This window comes from Budorcas taxicolor, chromosome 12 (assembly GCF_023091745.1).
Source record: "Budorcas taxicolor isolate Tak-1 chromosome 12, Takin1.1, whole genome shotgun sequence".
Classification (NCBI taxonomy): Eukaryota; Metazoa; Chordata; class Mammalia; order Artiodactyla; family Bovidae; genus Budorcas; species Budorcas taxicolor.
The window spans coordinates 12,128,052-12,144,670 of NC_068921.1; the positions used below are offsets into that span (position 1 = coordinate 12,128,052).

The window sequence follows — 16,619 nt, forward strand, 5'->3', positions numbered from 1 at the left end:
ACCAATACAGTATAATAATGCATATATATGGAATTTAGAAAGATGGTAACGATAACCCTGTATGTGAGAGAGCAAAAGAGACACAGATGTATAGAACAGTCTTTTGGACTCTGTGGGAGAGGGAGAGGGTGGGATGATTTGGGAGAATGGCTTTGAAACATGTATATTATCATATGTGAAATGAATCACCAGGGTGCTCAGGGCTGGTGCACTGGGATGACCCAGAGGGATGGGATGGGGAGGGATGTGGGAGGGGGGTTCAGGATGGGGAACTCATGGCAGATTCATGTTAATGTATGTCAAAACCAATACAATATTGTAAAGTAATTAGCCTCCAATTAAAATAAATATATTTATATTTAAAATACTTTAAAATTATATTTGTTAATAATAAAAAAACTTTTTGCTCTCGTTAAAAATTAACAAAGGATATTTTAGAAAGAATAATGTGATTAATCACACTTTATTATTTGTGTGATTTAAAGGTCCAGTCTACATTGAGTTTACTTCAACACTTACTATAGCTGACAAAGAGTTCACAGAGACACATAGCTCCAAACAGAGGCGCAACATGGACTGTACTCCCTGGAGCTCAACGCACACTTTTTTTTCTCCTGTTTTTCAAATTAAGTATTTATTTGGCTGTGCTGGGTCTTCATTGTGACACTTGGGATCTTTAGAAGCAGCATGTGGGATCTAGTTCCCTGACCAGGGATCGAACATAGGCCCCCTGCATTGGGAGTGTGGTGTTTTAGCCACTGGGCCTCAAGGGGAGTCTCCACATTTTTCAATTTCATCTATCAAAACATATAAAGGTTTTTGTTACAGTTAGGCTTGGGAATTTCTATCTTTCCTGACATCAAGGTTTTTGCAAACTATTTGGACAGTGTCATGTTTTATATTTTGAACGAATGGGTTCAAAAACCACTGAAACTCTTCATTTGAAGGAAACTGTATTTTAAACTGTGTTAGTGTGCAGACATGAGAAATTTTAGGAGTATATTACATGCTATTTCTACTTCGGGCACCAAATGTGTGGGTTTTCCATACTCGACAATTCTCTAGGGATGTAAAGTCATCTTATTAGACTCTCATCACTCTGGAGATTCCCAAGGTCTTAGAACTGGAGACGGAGACCAAATATTTTAGGAAAAGATTTCCCTATCACACAAGAAACTAAAACTGTTTTAGAAGCTCTTCTGCCCAGAAAGGGAATGAAGACCAAACATATCATTATTATATCGTAATATCACAGAGTGACATACATTATTTTCAGCCACACAAAAAACTAATTGAAACAGTTATAAACATCAAATTCAAAAACATTCTCTCCAGAGAACCTTTTTTTTTCCCCCAGGACTTATTTTCTACTTTACAGCTAAAGCATGACCTCCAGATTTAAGGATCAAATTAAATGTTTTTCTAATTTTTAAATTATCTGTTATGTAGCACTCTCTGACAGCCATAATTAACACACAGACAGATCAACCAGTTGTGAACTCCTGACTTTGTAAAAGACAGACAGGTAGGTATGACAGATCTTTTAAATATTTTGCAGTGAGATTAGAAGTGGTGAGACTGTGTAGTATAAAAGATTTTCATGGTCAGTTCCTACCTCATTACAAAATATTGCAATAGTTTTGGCTTTGATTTAAATGTCTCACTTTTATATCAAACTAGTGACATCCTGTAGTGCTTTGTGCAAGTTTTCGTTCAATCTTTGTGGCAGTATTTTGTTTTTAATCATTTGGAGTGAATATGTCATATGTGGTGTCCTCTGGAACCTTATTCAAGAGTACGTATTGTCTCTATCCAATCAAATCAGATGCTCCATCAATGGTTATACTTACATAAATTTCTGCCGATTTCATATTATTTATGTTTACATTATTAATGTTATTTTCAACCCAGGTTGTTGCTGTTTTTTTTTTCCCACAAATCTTTTAAACCACTGTCCATTACATGAGGGCTGGCTTAGTTAACACTAACACTTAGTTAAACTATTCAAAAGCAGAGACATTACTTTGCCGACTAAGGTCTGTCTAGTCAAGGCTATGGTTTTTCCTGTGGTCATGTATGGATGTGAGAGTTGGACTGTGAAGAAGGCTGAGCGCCGAAGAATTGATGCTTTTGAGCTGTGGTGTTGGAGAAGACTCTTGAGAGTCCCTTGGACTGCAAGGAGATCCAACCAGTCCATTCTGAAGGAGGTCAACCCTGGGATTTCTTTGGAAGGAATGATGCTGAAGCTGAATGAAGCTCCAGTACTTTGGCCACCTCATGTGAAGAGTTGACTCATTGGAAAAGACTCTGATGCTGGGAGGGATTGGGGGCAGGAGGAAAAGGGGACGACCGAGGATGAGATGACTGGATGGCATCACGGACTTGATGGATGTGAGTCTGAGTGAACTCCGGGAGTTGGTGATGAACAGGGAGGCCTGGCGTGCTGCGATTCATGGGGTCGCAAAGAGTCGGACATGACTGAGCAACTGAACTGAACTATACCGTTACCACTGAGAGTTGGTAAAAAGAAAATTACATTCACGATGTGATGGATGTAACAGCAAAGATGCTTTGTTAGTAGATTGCAGAGTTCCTAGTGCTATCCTTGCTTTATTCAGTTTCACTAAGCTACACGCTCACCTCTGCTCAGTTCCTGATTTCCTATTCTAAACAGGAAATGAGATACGCAACTTACTGATCTTGCTCAGAGAGGTTATAAATCTCCTAACTCTCATCCACTTCTGCCTCTGTCCCCTTGATTACCTGACTATCACATCAACCTTCCCACTGGTACTGGTATCCTTACTCCTGAAAACCCTATTCCCCCTGGGTCAGATTCAAGCGAGGTCTGGTATCTTCTGCTATTGGCTGGAGTCCTATTCCATACTATCAACAGTCCAAGTTCTCAGAAGCCCCAAGTTACTATAATTAGTAATCACTTATGGATCCATCATAGAATAGGTCAATTCAACCACTGAATCTCCAAGAGACAAAGCTGCTAAAATGTTAGAATGTCTTGCTGTAAATTCCAACACACAAGATAGTTATTGCTTCCAATACTTTATCCATTTACTAATTATCACATTACCCTATAGATATTTGTATATCATCTGGAGCAAGGAGATCAAACCAGTCAATAGTAAAGGAAATAAACCCTGAATATGCACTGGAAGGACTGATGCTGAAGCTGAAGCTCCAATACTTTGGCCACTGATGCAAAGAGCTGACTCACTGGAAAAGACCCTGATGCTGGGAAAGACTGAGGGCAAGCGGAGAAGGGGGTGACAGAGGATGAGATGGTTGGAGGGCATCACTGTCTCGATGGACACGAATCTGAGCAAACTGTGGGAGATAGTGAAGGACAGGGTGATACATTTCATGGGGTTGCAAAGAGTTGGACACGACTTAGCAACTGAACAACAAACAAAAGTATCGGTATTTTTCAGTTTATTGAATTATTTGTTTATTGCATATCTTCTCTTTACCACTAGAAGGAAAGCTTCATGAAAGCAATGACTTTGGCTTCTTGTTCATTACTCATTACTTCTTGTATTTCTCAAGCCCTAGAATATGACCTCAACATGACCTCAGTAAAGGTCTCTGGTAGTAGATGCTGGCAGTGTCCTACCCAGACCTCCTTTGCCACCAAAGGCACTCATTCCACAGCTATTGCAGCACTGACTTCTAAAAGCTCACAGCTACACCCTTGTTCAAAAAACTGTTTGCCACTAATGGGGAGTTCTTTGTCCAGAACTGCCTGGGTAGCTAGAGGTTCTCCTTCATTCTTCTCCTAAAGAGCAGCCTTTAACTAATGCCTCACAGATATGAGGGCAAAAAAGGCTGGCCCTCTGCTTCCAGGTGGAATAATGCAACCGGGTAGTTGCATTCATGCTCCAGAGCTTCCTGTGAAGAGGCTGAGATGAGACTTTATCTAAACCCACCTCTTCTCCCCAGCCTTTTTATCCTGACTCTTTTACTTCCCCAAAAGTTTCACCGAAAAGCTCTGCCTCTAGAATTACTTACACAAACACTTACATCCCTGGCTCTTCTTCTAGAGTACCTGAATTTGATATTTGTTGACTATTTGGATGCATAAATCAATAAAGTCAGAGGAAATAAAGAAATAATTCTTAGATTTTCCAGCAATGCTCTTATCTCTTCTTGCACAAAACATTACAGATATATCTCCCTGAAGAGAAATAGTTAACAGAGTTGTGAGCCGAGCGACCCCATTAGGACGCAAATCTACTTGCTTAATTTAAGCACCTCACCCCCTCTCCTTCTGCTCACGTTGTCACTGCTGCCATCATCTGAACAGTCTGGCTACAACAATATCTGTCTCACTTACAAGGGACGGCACTTTATAAAGCTCAACAAAAAAACCATTTTAGATCTTAACGAATTAAAAGATGGCTGGGAAGTATATGGCACCGGCCCAAGATACTTCATTACTCTGCTGGCTTACCTAAGGATGCTGCTGGGAGAAACCTGCAGGCGATGCTGACTGGAGAGGTCCAGAGAGAGCGGAGCGGGTGTAAGCGGTTGGGATATGATGTTAAGTATGTTAAGATAATCTGATATTGAAACAACTGTAATATTGTTTATTTTTATTACAACTAAGGACTAAAAATTTTAAAAAATCACTCCCCCTAACGGAGTATCAATGATTTTTACAATGGAGGGACTCAGACAGTAAAGAATATGACTGCAACACAGAAGACCTGGGTTTGATCCATGGGTAGGGAAGATCCCCTCAAGAAGGGAATGCCTACTCACTCCAGTATTCTGGCCTGGAAAACTCCATCGACAGAGGAGCCTGGTGGGCCACAGTCCATGGGGGTCACAAAGAGTCAGACACGACTGAGTGACTAATACTTCAGCATGAAATAATTATTTTCTCAATATGAATTTGCTTTATAAATTAAAGACACACACACACATACAAAGGACTGGAAGGTTATAAACTAAACTGACAAGAGTGATTGACTTGAAGGAGGGGAGATGAGATTGGCATGGTTGTTAAAGGTGGCTTTAGCTATTATTAGTGTTTTCTTTCTACAGAAAGAAGAGCAGAGTCAAATTGAAGAAATATTCATAGTTGTTAAATATGAGCAACAAGTTTGGCTATGTTATGTACTATACATTTGTATTTACATTTTTTTGATTTTTTAAGTTTTTCTCAGACTAGGAAAAAGTACACAACACTTGAAAAGAATGTAGCTATTCTCTAGTGGCAAGGGATTTAACAAAACTAAGAAAAAATATACACTGCATCAGTGGTTCTCAAGCTTATTCAGCTTGTGACTTAGGAAATAAAACTCCAGCTTGTTCCTAGTCCTTTCTTCCAAGACAGTCTAGAGCAGACCACTTGCTAGGATCTACAGCTGAGGGATGGTCTGCAGCTCCGATTCACCCGTCTCTATAACCTACTGTAACAACTGTTTGGTGGATGCACGCAGAGAACTGAAGCAGTGTCTGCCTGGCAGGAGCATCATGTAAAAGATCACAGGCACGGATCTAGTTTACGTTTCTATGAATTACCTGGGTGACAGGAGAGAAAACAGAGCTGTTAAGTTTACTGATGATACCGCTCAGGGGTCATCAATCCTAAAGGAAACAAACCCTGATCCTGAGAAAGATTAAGGGCAAGAGGAGAAGGGAGTGACAGAGGATGAGATGCTTGGATGGCATCATAGACTCAACCGACATGAATCACCACTTAACGACTGAGCAACAACCGCTCAGGGAAGGTGTGTTAAGAGATAAAGTAAGTTTAGTAGTCTGGAGAACAGAGAAGAAAACAGAAAATGAAATTGATAAGGATATTACTATTGGGGAAAAAATGGGAAAATATGGAATAACTGGCCAAAGGAAAGACTCTGGGATCAGGCTGGGCAAGGATTAGGAACATGAAGTTAGAATTTTAAAAAATCAAGCTATTGCATGCATAATGAAGGAATAGCATGTAAGAACTGCTTGGCCAACAGTTTAAACACATGGCTAGTACTTTGGTGAGGTACTTACTGATGTGCTACCATCACTAAAATAATGTTTGATCAGAGAGACAAAGTCAAGAAACATCACAGTACAGTGGCCAGAGCATCAGGCTGAAGCCAGAATTTATGAGGCCAGCTGCGTGACCTCAGACAAGTGTTTCACCTCTGCGCTTCTGTACACATCTGCAAAAAAAGAGGCGGTAATGGTGCTGATCTCAGACAACTGTGAGCAAAAATGAGTTACAATTTGAAAACAGTGTAGAACAGAGTAGTTAATATGTACTTTTTTAAGAAAAAGCAAACATAGGAATTTAAATGGATTCGAAGTAAAAAATTATTACAGAGCTAAAGATCCACATGGAAAAATGAGAGGTACTGGCATACTTCATTCTGTAAAAAAGGAGGGGGCAGTGGAAGACATCCTTGGTGGGAAAACTATTAACTGCTGATAAAAATGTGTCTGAAATAGCCTTTTCCAGTTAGTAATGGGGAAGATGAGAAAGAAGGACTATCCTAGCACCTCTGACATCAGACATGTTTCCAGTTCTCTAGTCTTCTTATCAGTGCTAAGAAGGTCTTGATAGCTCAATCACAATTTTTTCCATGAGACTTCAAAAGAAGCTTTTTGTTTTTCTATTTCTTCCCGATATATCTACTTGCCCTCTGGGACTTCGTGAATTTAAAAATTTATACTGTCACATTCAGTTTTCTTCAGTCTGAGGAAAGCCTGATACGCTGAATTATGTGGTGCTTTTTAAAGCATGTCATCATTCATTCCAGGATATTCGATGTGGAGAAGGTTGATGCTACAGTTTTACAATTCACTTGATCTCATTTGATTTCGTGAAGAAAAAGTACACAAAAATATGAAAGGGGAAAAACAAGAGTTTTAACAACAACCATCTCCAATGTGAAGCAGCAGTCCCCTCTTATCCATTTTTCTTTTATCCCCTCAGCCTCCATATAACTATCAATCAAAAATTAGCAAGTTAAACCTGTTTCAATAGGTCATTGCCAGTATATTTGTTTGACCTCAACAATTTGATCTGCATGACTGCAATCACCTCCTCATGTTCTCTGTGATTAAATCTCATCTAACTCTGATCTACTTACAGACTGTGGTCCTAATGACCTTTCTTGCTTTAACTCCATCACATTGCATTCAGGATAAAATCCAACCTCAGCAAGGCCCATGAAGTCCCCACAAAGTCCCATGTCTTCCTCTTGGCATCAGCTCTAGCATCTACACACATATATGCCACGCTACCCAAGCTGCCTCTCACTTCCTATTTTTAGACAGCTTGTCTTCAATATGTGCCACATATATATGGCATATGCCATCAACCATAATGACTTGTTCAGTGTTCTGCACTTAGAAGACTACTACTTATCCCTGAAGACTCAGTTTGAGTGTCACCTTCTCCAGACCCTTTCCACCAAATCACATGCATATACTCAGAGGATTGGGTAGTTCTCTTCAAGGGTCTCACAGAACTTATGTATGTTTCTTTCTTGGCTTCTATACAACACTGTATCTTAAATGCTGGTGTACTGCCGCTCACTGACGGGCAAGCAAGGACATCTAGTCAATAATCAATATCATCATCTATACAGTCAGCCCTCCACACCCAAAGGTTCTACATTTGAGGACTCAACCGACTGTGGATTGAAAACATTTGGGAAAAGAAACTCAAAGTTCCAGAAAGCAAAAACTTGAATTTGCTGTGATCCAGCTACTATATATATATATAGCATTTATACTGCATTTATAACTATTTATAGAGCATTTACACTGCATTAGGTATTATAAGTAATCTAGAGATGTTTTCAATATATGGGAGGATATATGTAGGCTATATGCAAATAATATGCCACATATAAGGTACCTGAACATCCCTGGATTTGGGTGTCCAGGGGAGTCCTGGAACCGATCCCCTACAGATACTAAGAACATCTGTACATCGTCAGTACCCTAAACAGCCCCTGGCAAACAACAAGAATCTAATAAATAAAAATCAGGTGAAATGAATTAATATATAATAAATAAACCAGACTCCTGCCTTAAAAAAATTCCCTATTTAGCTAGGGAGACATGACTGGGGAAAGGAGGAGGTGGAAATAAGATACAGAAATTAACTACAATGCCATTTGGAGTGAGAGAAAGTGGGGTACATGGCAAGAAACTATTATTTATGAGTTAGCCTAAGTATCTAGGTGCCTAAAATGTACAGATATTATGGTTGGTCCTTTTCATATTGCCTTACTTTTCACAACCATCTTGAAGGGTATTATTTCAATTTATTAGATAAGCAAATAAGGACTCAAGGAGTTCAAGACCACACAAAGTTAATGGTAAAGACATAATTTTATATTTAAAACCCATATTCTTTCTACCATAATGGTACAAATTCAGTTCTATGGAGTTTCAGAGGAGGGGAAATTTACACCCAGAATAACAAATCAGAAAAGTTCCATGTAGAACTAACAGTGAACCAAATCTTGAAGGATTCTAGGAGAAATAGAGTGCATTTTAGAGGGAGGAATAAAGACCGGCATGGATACAAGTTCAAAACAAGGTCAGTAGGACAGAGAATAGTCCAGTCTGGAATAAGCTGAGCATACACTGGGAAAATCTCACAGAAGAGAAAATTGGGACTTCCCTGGTGGACCTGAGCACTCTATATTTACAATGGACACCAATACTAGAAAAATAAACAAGTACCTAGGTCATGCTAATGATTGGGCCTGTGCCATCATCTCCATATATGAAGGGTAGCAGATTAAAAAAAAAAATATGGTAACATATTTCAAAATTAAGGTAATTCTGATTTTAACTTTAATACAAAAGTGTACTTTTATCCAAGGAAGAAATATAGCTATAGAAATTGCCATATCAAGTTAATTTAATGTCAAATTATCGTAACATTGTGAAAAAAGAAGTAAATAAATGCACTTCACAAATGTGAGTCATGTAGTCTCCTCTTTTTTGAAATAAGTACCATAAAAGTCATTACACGCATTAATCCTTAAAGTTATCTAAATCATACTCTTAGGGCAATCTTGATTTTAACAAAAAATATGAATGCCTAGCTTGCTCATTTTATGAGATCTGATCTTAAAACATAAGATGGCCATCCTCAAAAGTATACTGGTTATAAGTTTTATTCATGCATGTTTGGTGATGGTTTTACTTATCAAGATATGTTTTTAATGACTCATAACTAATTTTGTTGGAATGACATCCATAAACTAAATTGAGTGTGACTGATTATTTAGATGGTAACATCACAAATCCATTAAAAGGAACCTAAAATAAACAGAGTTAATGACCTTAAGTAAGTCACCCATAGATCAGAGAAGTTCCGAACATTTTTTTCAACTGCTATTTTTAAGTTTTTAAAAACATATGTTTCTCTAATGACAATTTCATCAGATTAAGTTGTATGGTAAATATAGCCATTAAGTTATACATAATAGAGAAGAAAACTTTTCATGTTGAAAAGCCTTTCAAAATATATATTTTAAACAGAAATGGAGATTTTTTTACTTCCAACTTTACATAATAAATTAAATATCAAATACTGACAAACAGAGGTATCCCAATGCCTATTGAAGTGGATATTATATTTGTAATACTATCATCAATCAATGATACAGCAATGAGGACTATAGCAAAAATAATAAAAATCCATCTGAAAATTTTACTACATTTTGAATTTAGACTTTTTCTTCATAGACAATGTATCCATATATTTATGTAGCCAAAATCAGAAATACCATGGGATATAATCAACATGCAATTCTTCACTATTATTTGTTATTTCTCAATGAAAGTACAGGAGACATTCTAGGCAGAAAGTAAAGCATGGTACAGTCAGCCCTCTGTATCCACAGTTTCTGCATCAATCAACCTCGAACTGAAAATATCTGGGACAACAAAAAATTCCAGAAGTTCCAAAAAGCAAAACGTGAACTTGTCATGTGGCAACTATTCACACTGCATTTATACTGTATTTACAATTTACATAGCATTTACATTGTACTGGCTTCTCTGGTGGCTCAGATGGTAAGGAGCCTGCCTGCAGAGCAGGAGACTCGGGGTTCAATCCCTGGGTCGGGAAGATCCCCTGGAGAAGGAAATAACAACCCACTCCAGTATTCTTGCCTGGAAAATCCCATGGATGGAGGGGCCTGGCGGGCTACAGTCCATGGGGTCCCAAAGAGTTGGACACGACTGAGCAACTTCACTCACTTACATTGTATTAGGTATTACAAGTAATCTAAAGATGATTTAAAGTATATGCAGGATGTGCACAAGTTATATGCAAATACTGCACCATTTTATATAAGAGACTTGAGTGAGCATCTGTGGGTTTTAGCACCCATGGGGTCCTGAAACCAATCTACTAAAAATAATGGGGGGCGACCTTATCTCTAATCTTCTAAACTTTCTACAGCACCCTGAATACTGTCTTCTTCTTTCCTATTTAAAGATACTAGAATACAGATCTGAAAGATGACCCTGTCCACTTCTATTCAACAGAGATGAGAAAACTGAGACCCAAAAAGAGACTCCAAGATAGATAGTTTCAAACACATATATAAAGGTTAAACATCAATTATTTAATCACTCATATAAAAAAGTTTAAAAATAAGCAGCAAATTAAATCCAAAGAAGACAAAAAGGAAGGACATAATAAAATCAGATGTCATTGAAATAGAAAAGAAACACACAAAAGAGAGGCTCAACAGTGCCAAAACCTGGCTGCTTAAACAGACCAAAAACACTGATAACTCCCTGGCAAAACCGATCGTGAAAAAAAAGAGGGCAAATAACCAACACTAGAAGTAAAAATGATATCATTACTGGGCCAAAGAACATCAAAATATCATAAAGCAACATTATAAACAAGTTTATGCCAATAACTAGATGACAAGAAATAATTCCTAGAAAAATAAGATCTATTAAAACGTCTTACAACTATTTAAGACAATGAATTATAAGCAAAAGGCCTATTTACAATGAATGTGATGGTGACACAGACTCGGGAATAATTACTAAGTATGTTATGTTTCTTTGCTTCCTTTTTTGCTTATTGTCAGAATCAATTGAACTAGCTCAGCCTAACATATCTTTCTTTAAAAATATTTTAATGTCCAATATACAGAAATTTAAAAACTGCCCCACCATTCAAAAGGAATCTCACATAAAGTGACTTCTGTGTTTCTGGACGTATTTTTAAGGGCACCACTAAACAGTCTGGACTAAACACAATACAACCAAAATGAAACAGATAAAACAGCACAAATTCTCCTAAGAATGAATAACTGCAATGCTCACTGTATCATCCTTAAAATGTAAAATACGAGTCTTGTTCTGTGTCTTGTGGCTCAAAAAGTAGAACTATGATACGTTACAAATGAAAGTTATTTAGGCAAAAACTAGCAAACTAGTTCAACATTTCGATTCTTTCATTATTTTCCCCAAACTTGGTCCATGTAGGGAGAAAAAACTGGTGAAAAGGCTTAAAGGTGAGAGAAATAAGGAGCTAATTTTTTAGATTCAGTGCAACATAAAAGACTGAAATAATTACAAATACAAACAGTATTACAGCTCCTTAAAATAGGACTATGTTTCTTATTTCTTTCTATATCTGGAAAACACCTAGTCTTGTCATCTTGACATAGTAAATTTTAAAAAAAATATAAGGCATACTTGATACAAAGAAGAACTATTAGAAATATAAAAATAGGCAAAAAGTTTTCCAAAGCTATATAAGTGAGGTATAAAAGCTTAGGAATTGAGATGACCTACCTAGTCATCCCAGTTAAAATTATTAACTTAAAATTTGCTCAAATTTTGTTAAATTTATTCCTAAACGTTTTGTGCCTTATAATAGTATTTAAATACTTTAATTTTCCCATTGTCCATTGCTTTTATATTCAAATACAACTGATTCTGTAGCTTGACCTTGTATCCTGTGACCTTGCTTAAGTTACTAGTCGTGATAGTTTTTTCTTAGAATTTTCTATGTACATAATCATGCTGTCTCTAAATAAAGAAAATTTAAATTCTTCTACTTAATCATATGTGGCATTTATTATTTTTTCTTGCCTTATTGCACTGGCGAAGACCTCTAGCACAATGATGAACAATGAATATTCTTGCCTTTTCCCCAATCTTGGGAGGAAGGTATTTAGTTTTTTTTTTTTTTAAACCAGTAAATACAAGTTAGTTATAGGTTTTTCACTGATGCCTCTTAACAGGTTGAGGAAGTTTCCAGATATCTGTAATTTGCTGTAACATTTTATCATGAATGAACATTGCATTTTACCAAATTTTTTTGCTTGTTGGCTTTTTTTCAGGGGGGCAGAGGCAATGACTGAAATGATTATATGGCTTTTCCTTTATGCTGTAAATAGAGTGGTTTACATTACTTGATTTCAAATGTTAAACCAACCTTACATTTCTAGGATTAAAACCCATTTGGTTATGATGTATTATCCTTTTTACATATTGTTGAATTTGACTTGTTAATATTTGTTAAGAATTTTTCTATCTACGCTCACAGAGAATACTGAACTGTAATTCTCTTATATTATACAGGTTTGCTGGTAAAAAAAAAATACTCTGTTTTTGTTCATCTAAGAATGTCTATATTTCTAACAAATGTTTTGCCAGATATAATAATGTCTATTACCTTTTTATTCTTCTTTTGGCCATTGAAAAACAACCATTTCACTGAATTGTGGTTACTCATGACAAGTCAGTGGTCATTTTTATGATTTCCCCCCATATATAATATGCCTTATTTATTTATTTAATTATTTTGCGGGCAGTTTTAAACATTTCCTCTTTCAATTTTAAACAATTTGATTACAACATACTTTGCTGCTAAAGCTTTTCACAAAATTTGGGAATTTTTCCATCAATACATCTTCAAATAATATTCTGCCCCAGTCTTTGTTCCCCATCTTTTCTTTTTTTGAGATTTTAATTGCCCATATGTGTGTGGTATTGGAGAAGACTCTTGAGAATCCCTTGGATTGCAAGGAGATCCAACCAGTCCATCCTAAAGGAGATCAGCCCTGGGTGTTCACTGGAAGGACTGATGCTGAAGCTGAAACTCCAATACTTTGGCCACTTCATGCGAAGAACTGACTCATTTGAAAAGACCCTGATGCTGGGAGGGATTGGGGGCAGGAGGAGAAGGGGACGACAGAGGATGAGATGGCTGGATGGCATCACCAACTCAATGCACATGAGTCTGAGTGAACTCCGGGAGTTGGTGATGGACAGGGAGGCCTGGCGTGCTGCGATTCATGGGGTCGCAGGGAGTCGGACACGACTGAGCAACTGAACTGAACTGAACTGAGACTGCATTTTTAAGGTTGCTATTTCTATACTGAGAATTCCTAATTATTCCCTCATTATGTTGATTCCCCCTTTACATGCTTGAACATACTTAAGGCAACTGTTTCACAGTCCTCGTCTGCTAACTCAATCATCTGTCATTTGGGGTCTATTTCTATTGGCCAATCTTCCTGCTTATTTGTATGTCTAGTAGTAGTCTATCAGATGCTTGATACTGCAAATGCTCTGTTGATAAATGTTTGGATTTTGTAGTCTTCTTTCATTCAATGGTAAGTTTGTTCAGCTAAGCAGTTAATTTACTTCTGAATCGGCTTAATTGTTTCCAACACATATTCTCCCCAACATCTAACCCTTTCATTTTATAAATCATTTTGTATGAGAAAAACTTAAAAAATAGTGTTAAGTAACAAACATCCTTGTGTTTTCTTCAAGAGTTATTTTTAAATTTATTAAGGGAAGCATAGAATAGCTTTTACTCTAGGGACAGATTTATCCTACTTTTTTTTCCCATTATATTTATTTTTTTAATTTAAATTTATTTATTTTAATTGGAGGCTAATTACTTTACAATATTGTATTGGTTTTGCCATACATCAACATGAATCTGCCACGGGTGTACACGTGTTCCCAATCCTGAAGCCCCCTCCCACCTCCCTCCCCATACCATCCCTCTGGGTCATCCCAGTGCTCCAGCCCCAAGCATCCTATATCCTGCATTGAACACGGACTGGCGATTCGTTTATTATATGATATTATACATGTTTCAATGCCATTCTCCCAAATCATCCCACCCTCTCCCTCTCCCACAGAGTCCAAAAGACTGTTCTATATATCTGTGTCTCTTTTGCTGTCTCGCATACAGGGTATCGTTACCATCTTTCTAAATTCCACATATATGCATTAGTATACTGTATTGGTGTATAAAACACATTCTTATGGGGAGTATTCTGGAGGACTACAATCATTTATATGTGGGTTTACAGCAGTTTATTAGTTTGTGTGGACATTTCATTTTTGGCTTTAGATAGTGAAATCTTAGAGGCATTGTTTTAACTCTGAAAAGTTTTCACTTAATGATGTCATATTTTATTAATTCTAGGATACTCATCTTTTTACATTTTACATTTTAACATGACTGAAATTGAGATATATCTTATGGTTGCTAATAGCTTCCAATCATTGTCGTCCTGAATTGACATCTTTCTCCTCCAGAGATGTTTGCTTCTGTCAGTCACATGGGCTTGCTACCAACCCAGTACCACTTTTTTTTCCCCAAGATCTTAGTTTTTTATTTTATTTTATTATTATTATATATTTTTTTACTTTACAATATTGTATTGGCTTTGCCATACATCAACATGAATCTGCCACTTCTGAAGCACAGATTTCACAGGATAAATCCCAGGAGGAAGTTTAATGAAGGCTCTTAACCATGTGGGAGCTCTGGTAATTGTTCAGCTCACCAGTCTCTAGTGGTTGTTCCTTCACCAGTGTCTGTGAGTCATGTGGCACTAGTGGTAAAGAATCTGCCTGCCAGTGAAGGAGACATAAGAGACCCAGGTTTGACCCCTGATTCGGGACGATCCCCTGGAGGAGGGCATGGCAAGCCACTCCATTATTGTTGCCTGGATAATCCCGTGGACAGAGGAGCCTGGTGGGCAACAGTCCATGGAGTCACAAAGACTCAGCACTACTGAAGTGACTCAGCACACATGCATGCACTGTGGTAGGACCAATCTGGTACCAGTAACTTCATCACAACCAGAGGTGTAAATGCCAAGAGGGAGCTTTTGACAATCACTCGGCCCTGGTGGCTCAGACGGTAAAGCGTCTGCTTGCCGTGCGGGAGACCCGGGTTCGATCCCTGGGTTGGGAAGATCCGCTGGAGAAGGAAATGGCAACCCACTCCAGGAATCTTGCCTGGAAAATCCCATGGACTGAGGAGCCTGGTAGGCTACAGTCCATGGGGTCACAAAGAGTCGGACACGACTGAGCGACTTCACTTGCACAGCTTTACTCTGGTACTCTTCTCTTTCTTCTTTGGTCCACTAAGTTTACCTTCTTTTCTCCTACATTTTCCTCTCAAAAACACACCATTATCTAGTAAAAGGACTCAAAACGAAAATCAATTCTTGTAACTCAATCCAGGATTTATTCCCACTACATAATACTTCTGTTAATCTCCTGGATTAAAACAATAGCCATTCAGTCTAGCTTCAATTTGCTTATTCCTTGGCATACTCCTGAATTTTTTCCTCTCTCCTTTGGTGCATCTGCTGCATATTCTTTATTTTAGAAAGATTAAGAACAAGTTCATTAATGAAGCTAAAAACAATCCATGTTGAGAAAATCTATCTGATTAAAAGCTATCCCTGGACCAGCAAACCACACAAAACTAAATAATCCATAAAGTGTTTTCCAAGAAGGCAAGAGTAATAATTTACTTCTTCATATTTTTGAATTCCTTATCTCACACCTGAGATTCTCATAGTTTACTGTTTCTCCTTGTGAGCTACGTTAAGTTCCTGGTAGAGAGTGAGCTTAGTCTCTACATTCTTTTCTTCTAATTTAAGAGCCTTTATCTTGATGAAAACTACTCCCTGAATGCAATGTTCATCACTTTGTCCACAAAATATCTATTAATTCATGTTTATAAAGCATTAGTCACTTTAAAAATAAATTTTGCATGGTTTTATTACCTTTTAAGAAGAGGAGAGATAAGGGCAGAAGGAAAAGAAATAAACTGGTATATTAAAAATGGGCTTTTAAGAAAGTATTTTTAAACTGTACTAGGAGCAAAATCAATGATTAGACCAGATCTTAAGAGGCTGTGGGTTTTATCCTCTTACCTGTGCAGCTGGATATATTCTCGGGGTCTGTTGAGCAGGTGAAGGAATCTATCAACAATCTTGTTTTTTCCCACACCCTGTAATTACACAGAAAGCATTAAATAAAAAAGAAACTTGTCTGGAGGTAAAACAAACCAGAATAATCTTCTACTGATAATCTGTCCTAGTTTATTGTTAATGCAAACCAAACTAGTAAACATATACAGCACATCTTTTATGACATAGTTTTCTTTTAACTGACTTCTAAATATACTAGCTCTAAGTTCTTCTTATTTAAAAGGAAATTCAAAATTATTTTTAGCCTTCTGAGACTTGTCTTTTATTTTCTGCTCTTTAATTTTACACTGAGGTATAAATATTAGAGCCAGAATATTATCTATTTCAGATTTAAAGAATGGC

The 16,619-nt window shown here is 37.3% G+C and overlaps 1 protein-coding gene across 1 annotated transcript in view; it reads right to left on the reverse strand.

Annotated features, from left to right (window-relative positions):
* VWA8 (von Willebrand factor A domain containing 8) overlaps positions 1-16,619 on the reverse strand; it is a 373,132-nt gene that overhangs the window by 199,687 nt on the left and 156,826 nt on the right. Inside the window, exon 21 of the mRNA XM_052649893.1 lies at positions 16,221-16,297. Within this exon, the coding sequence (XP_052505853.1) occupies positions 16,221-16,297 (77 nt within the window). The remainder of the gene's footprint in view (positions 1-16,220; positions 16,298-16,619) is intronic.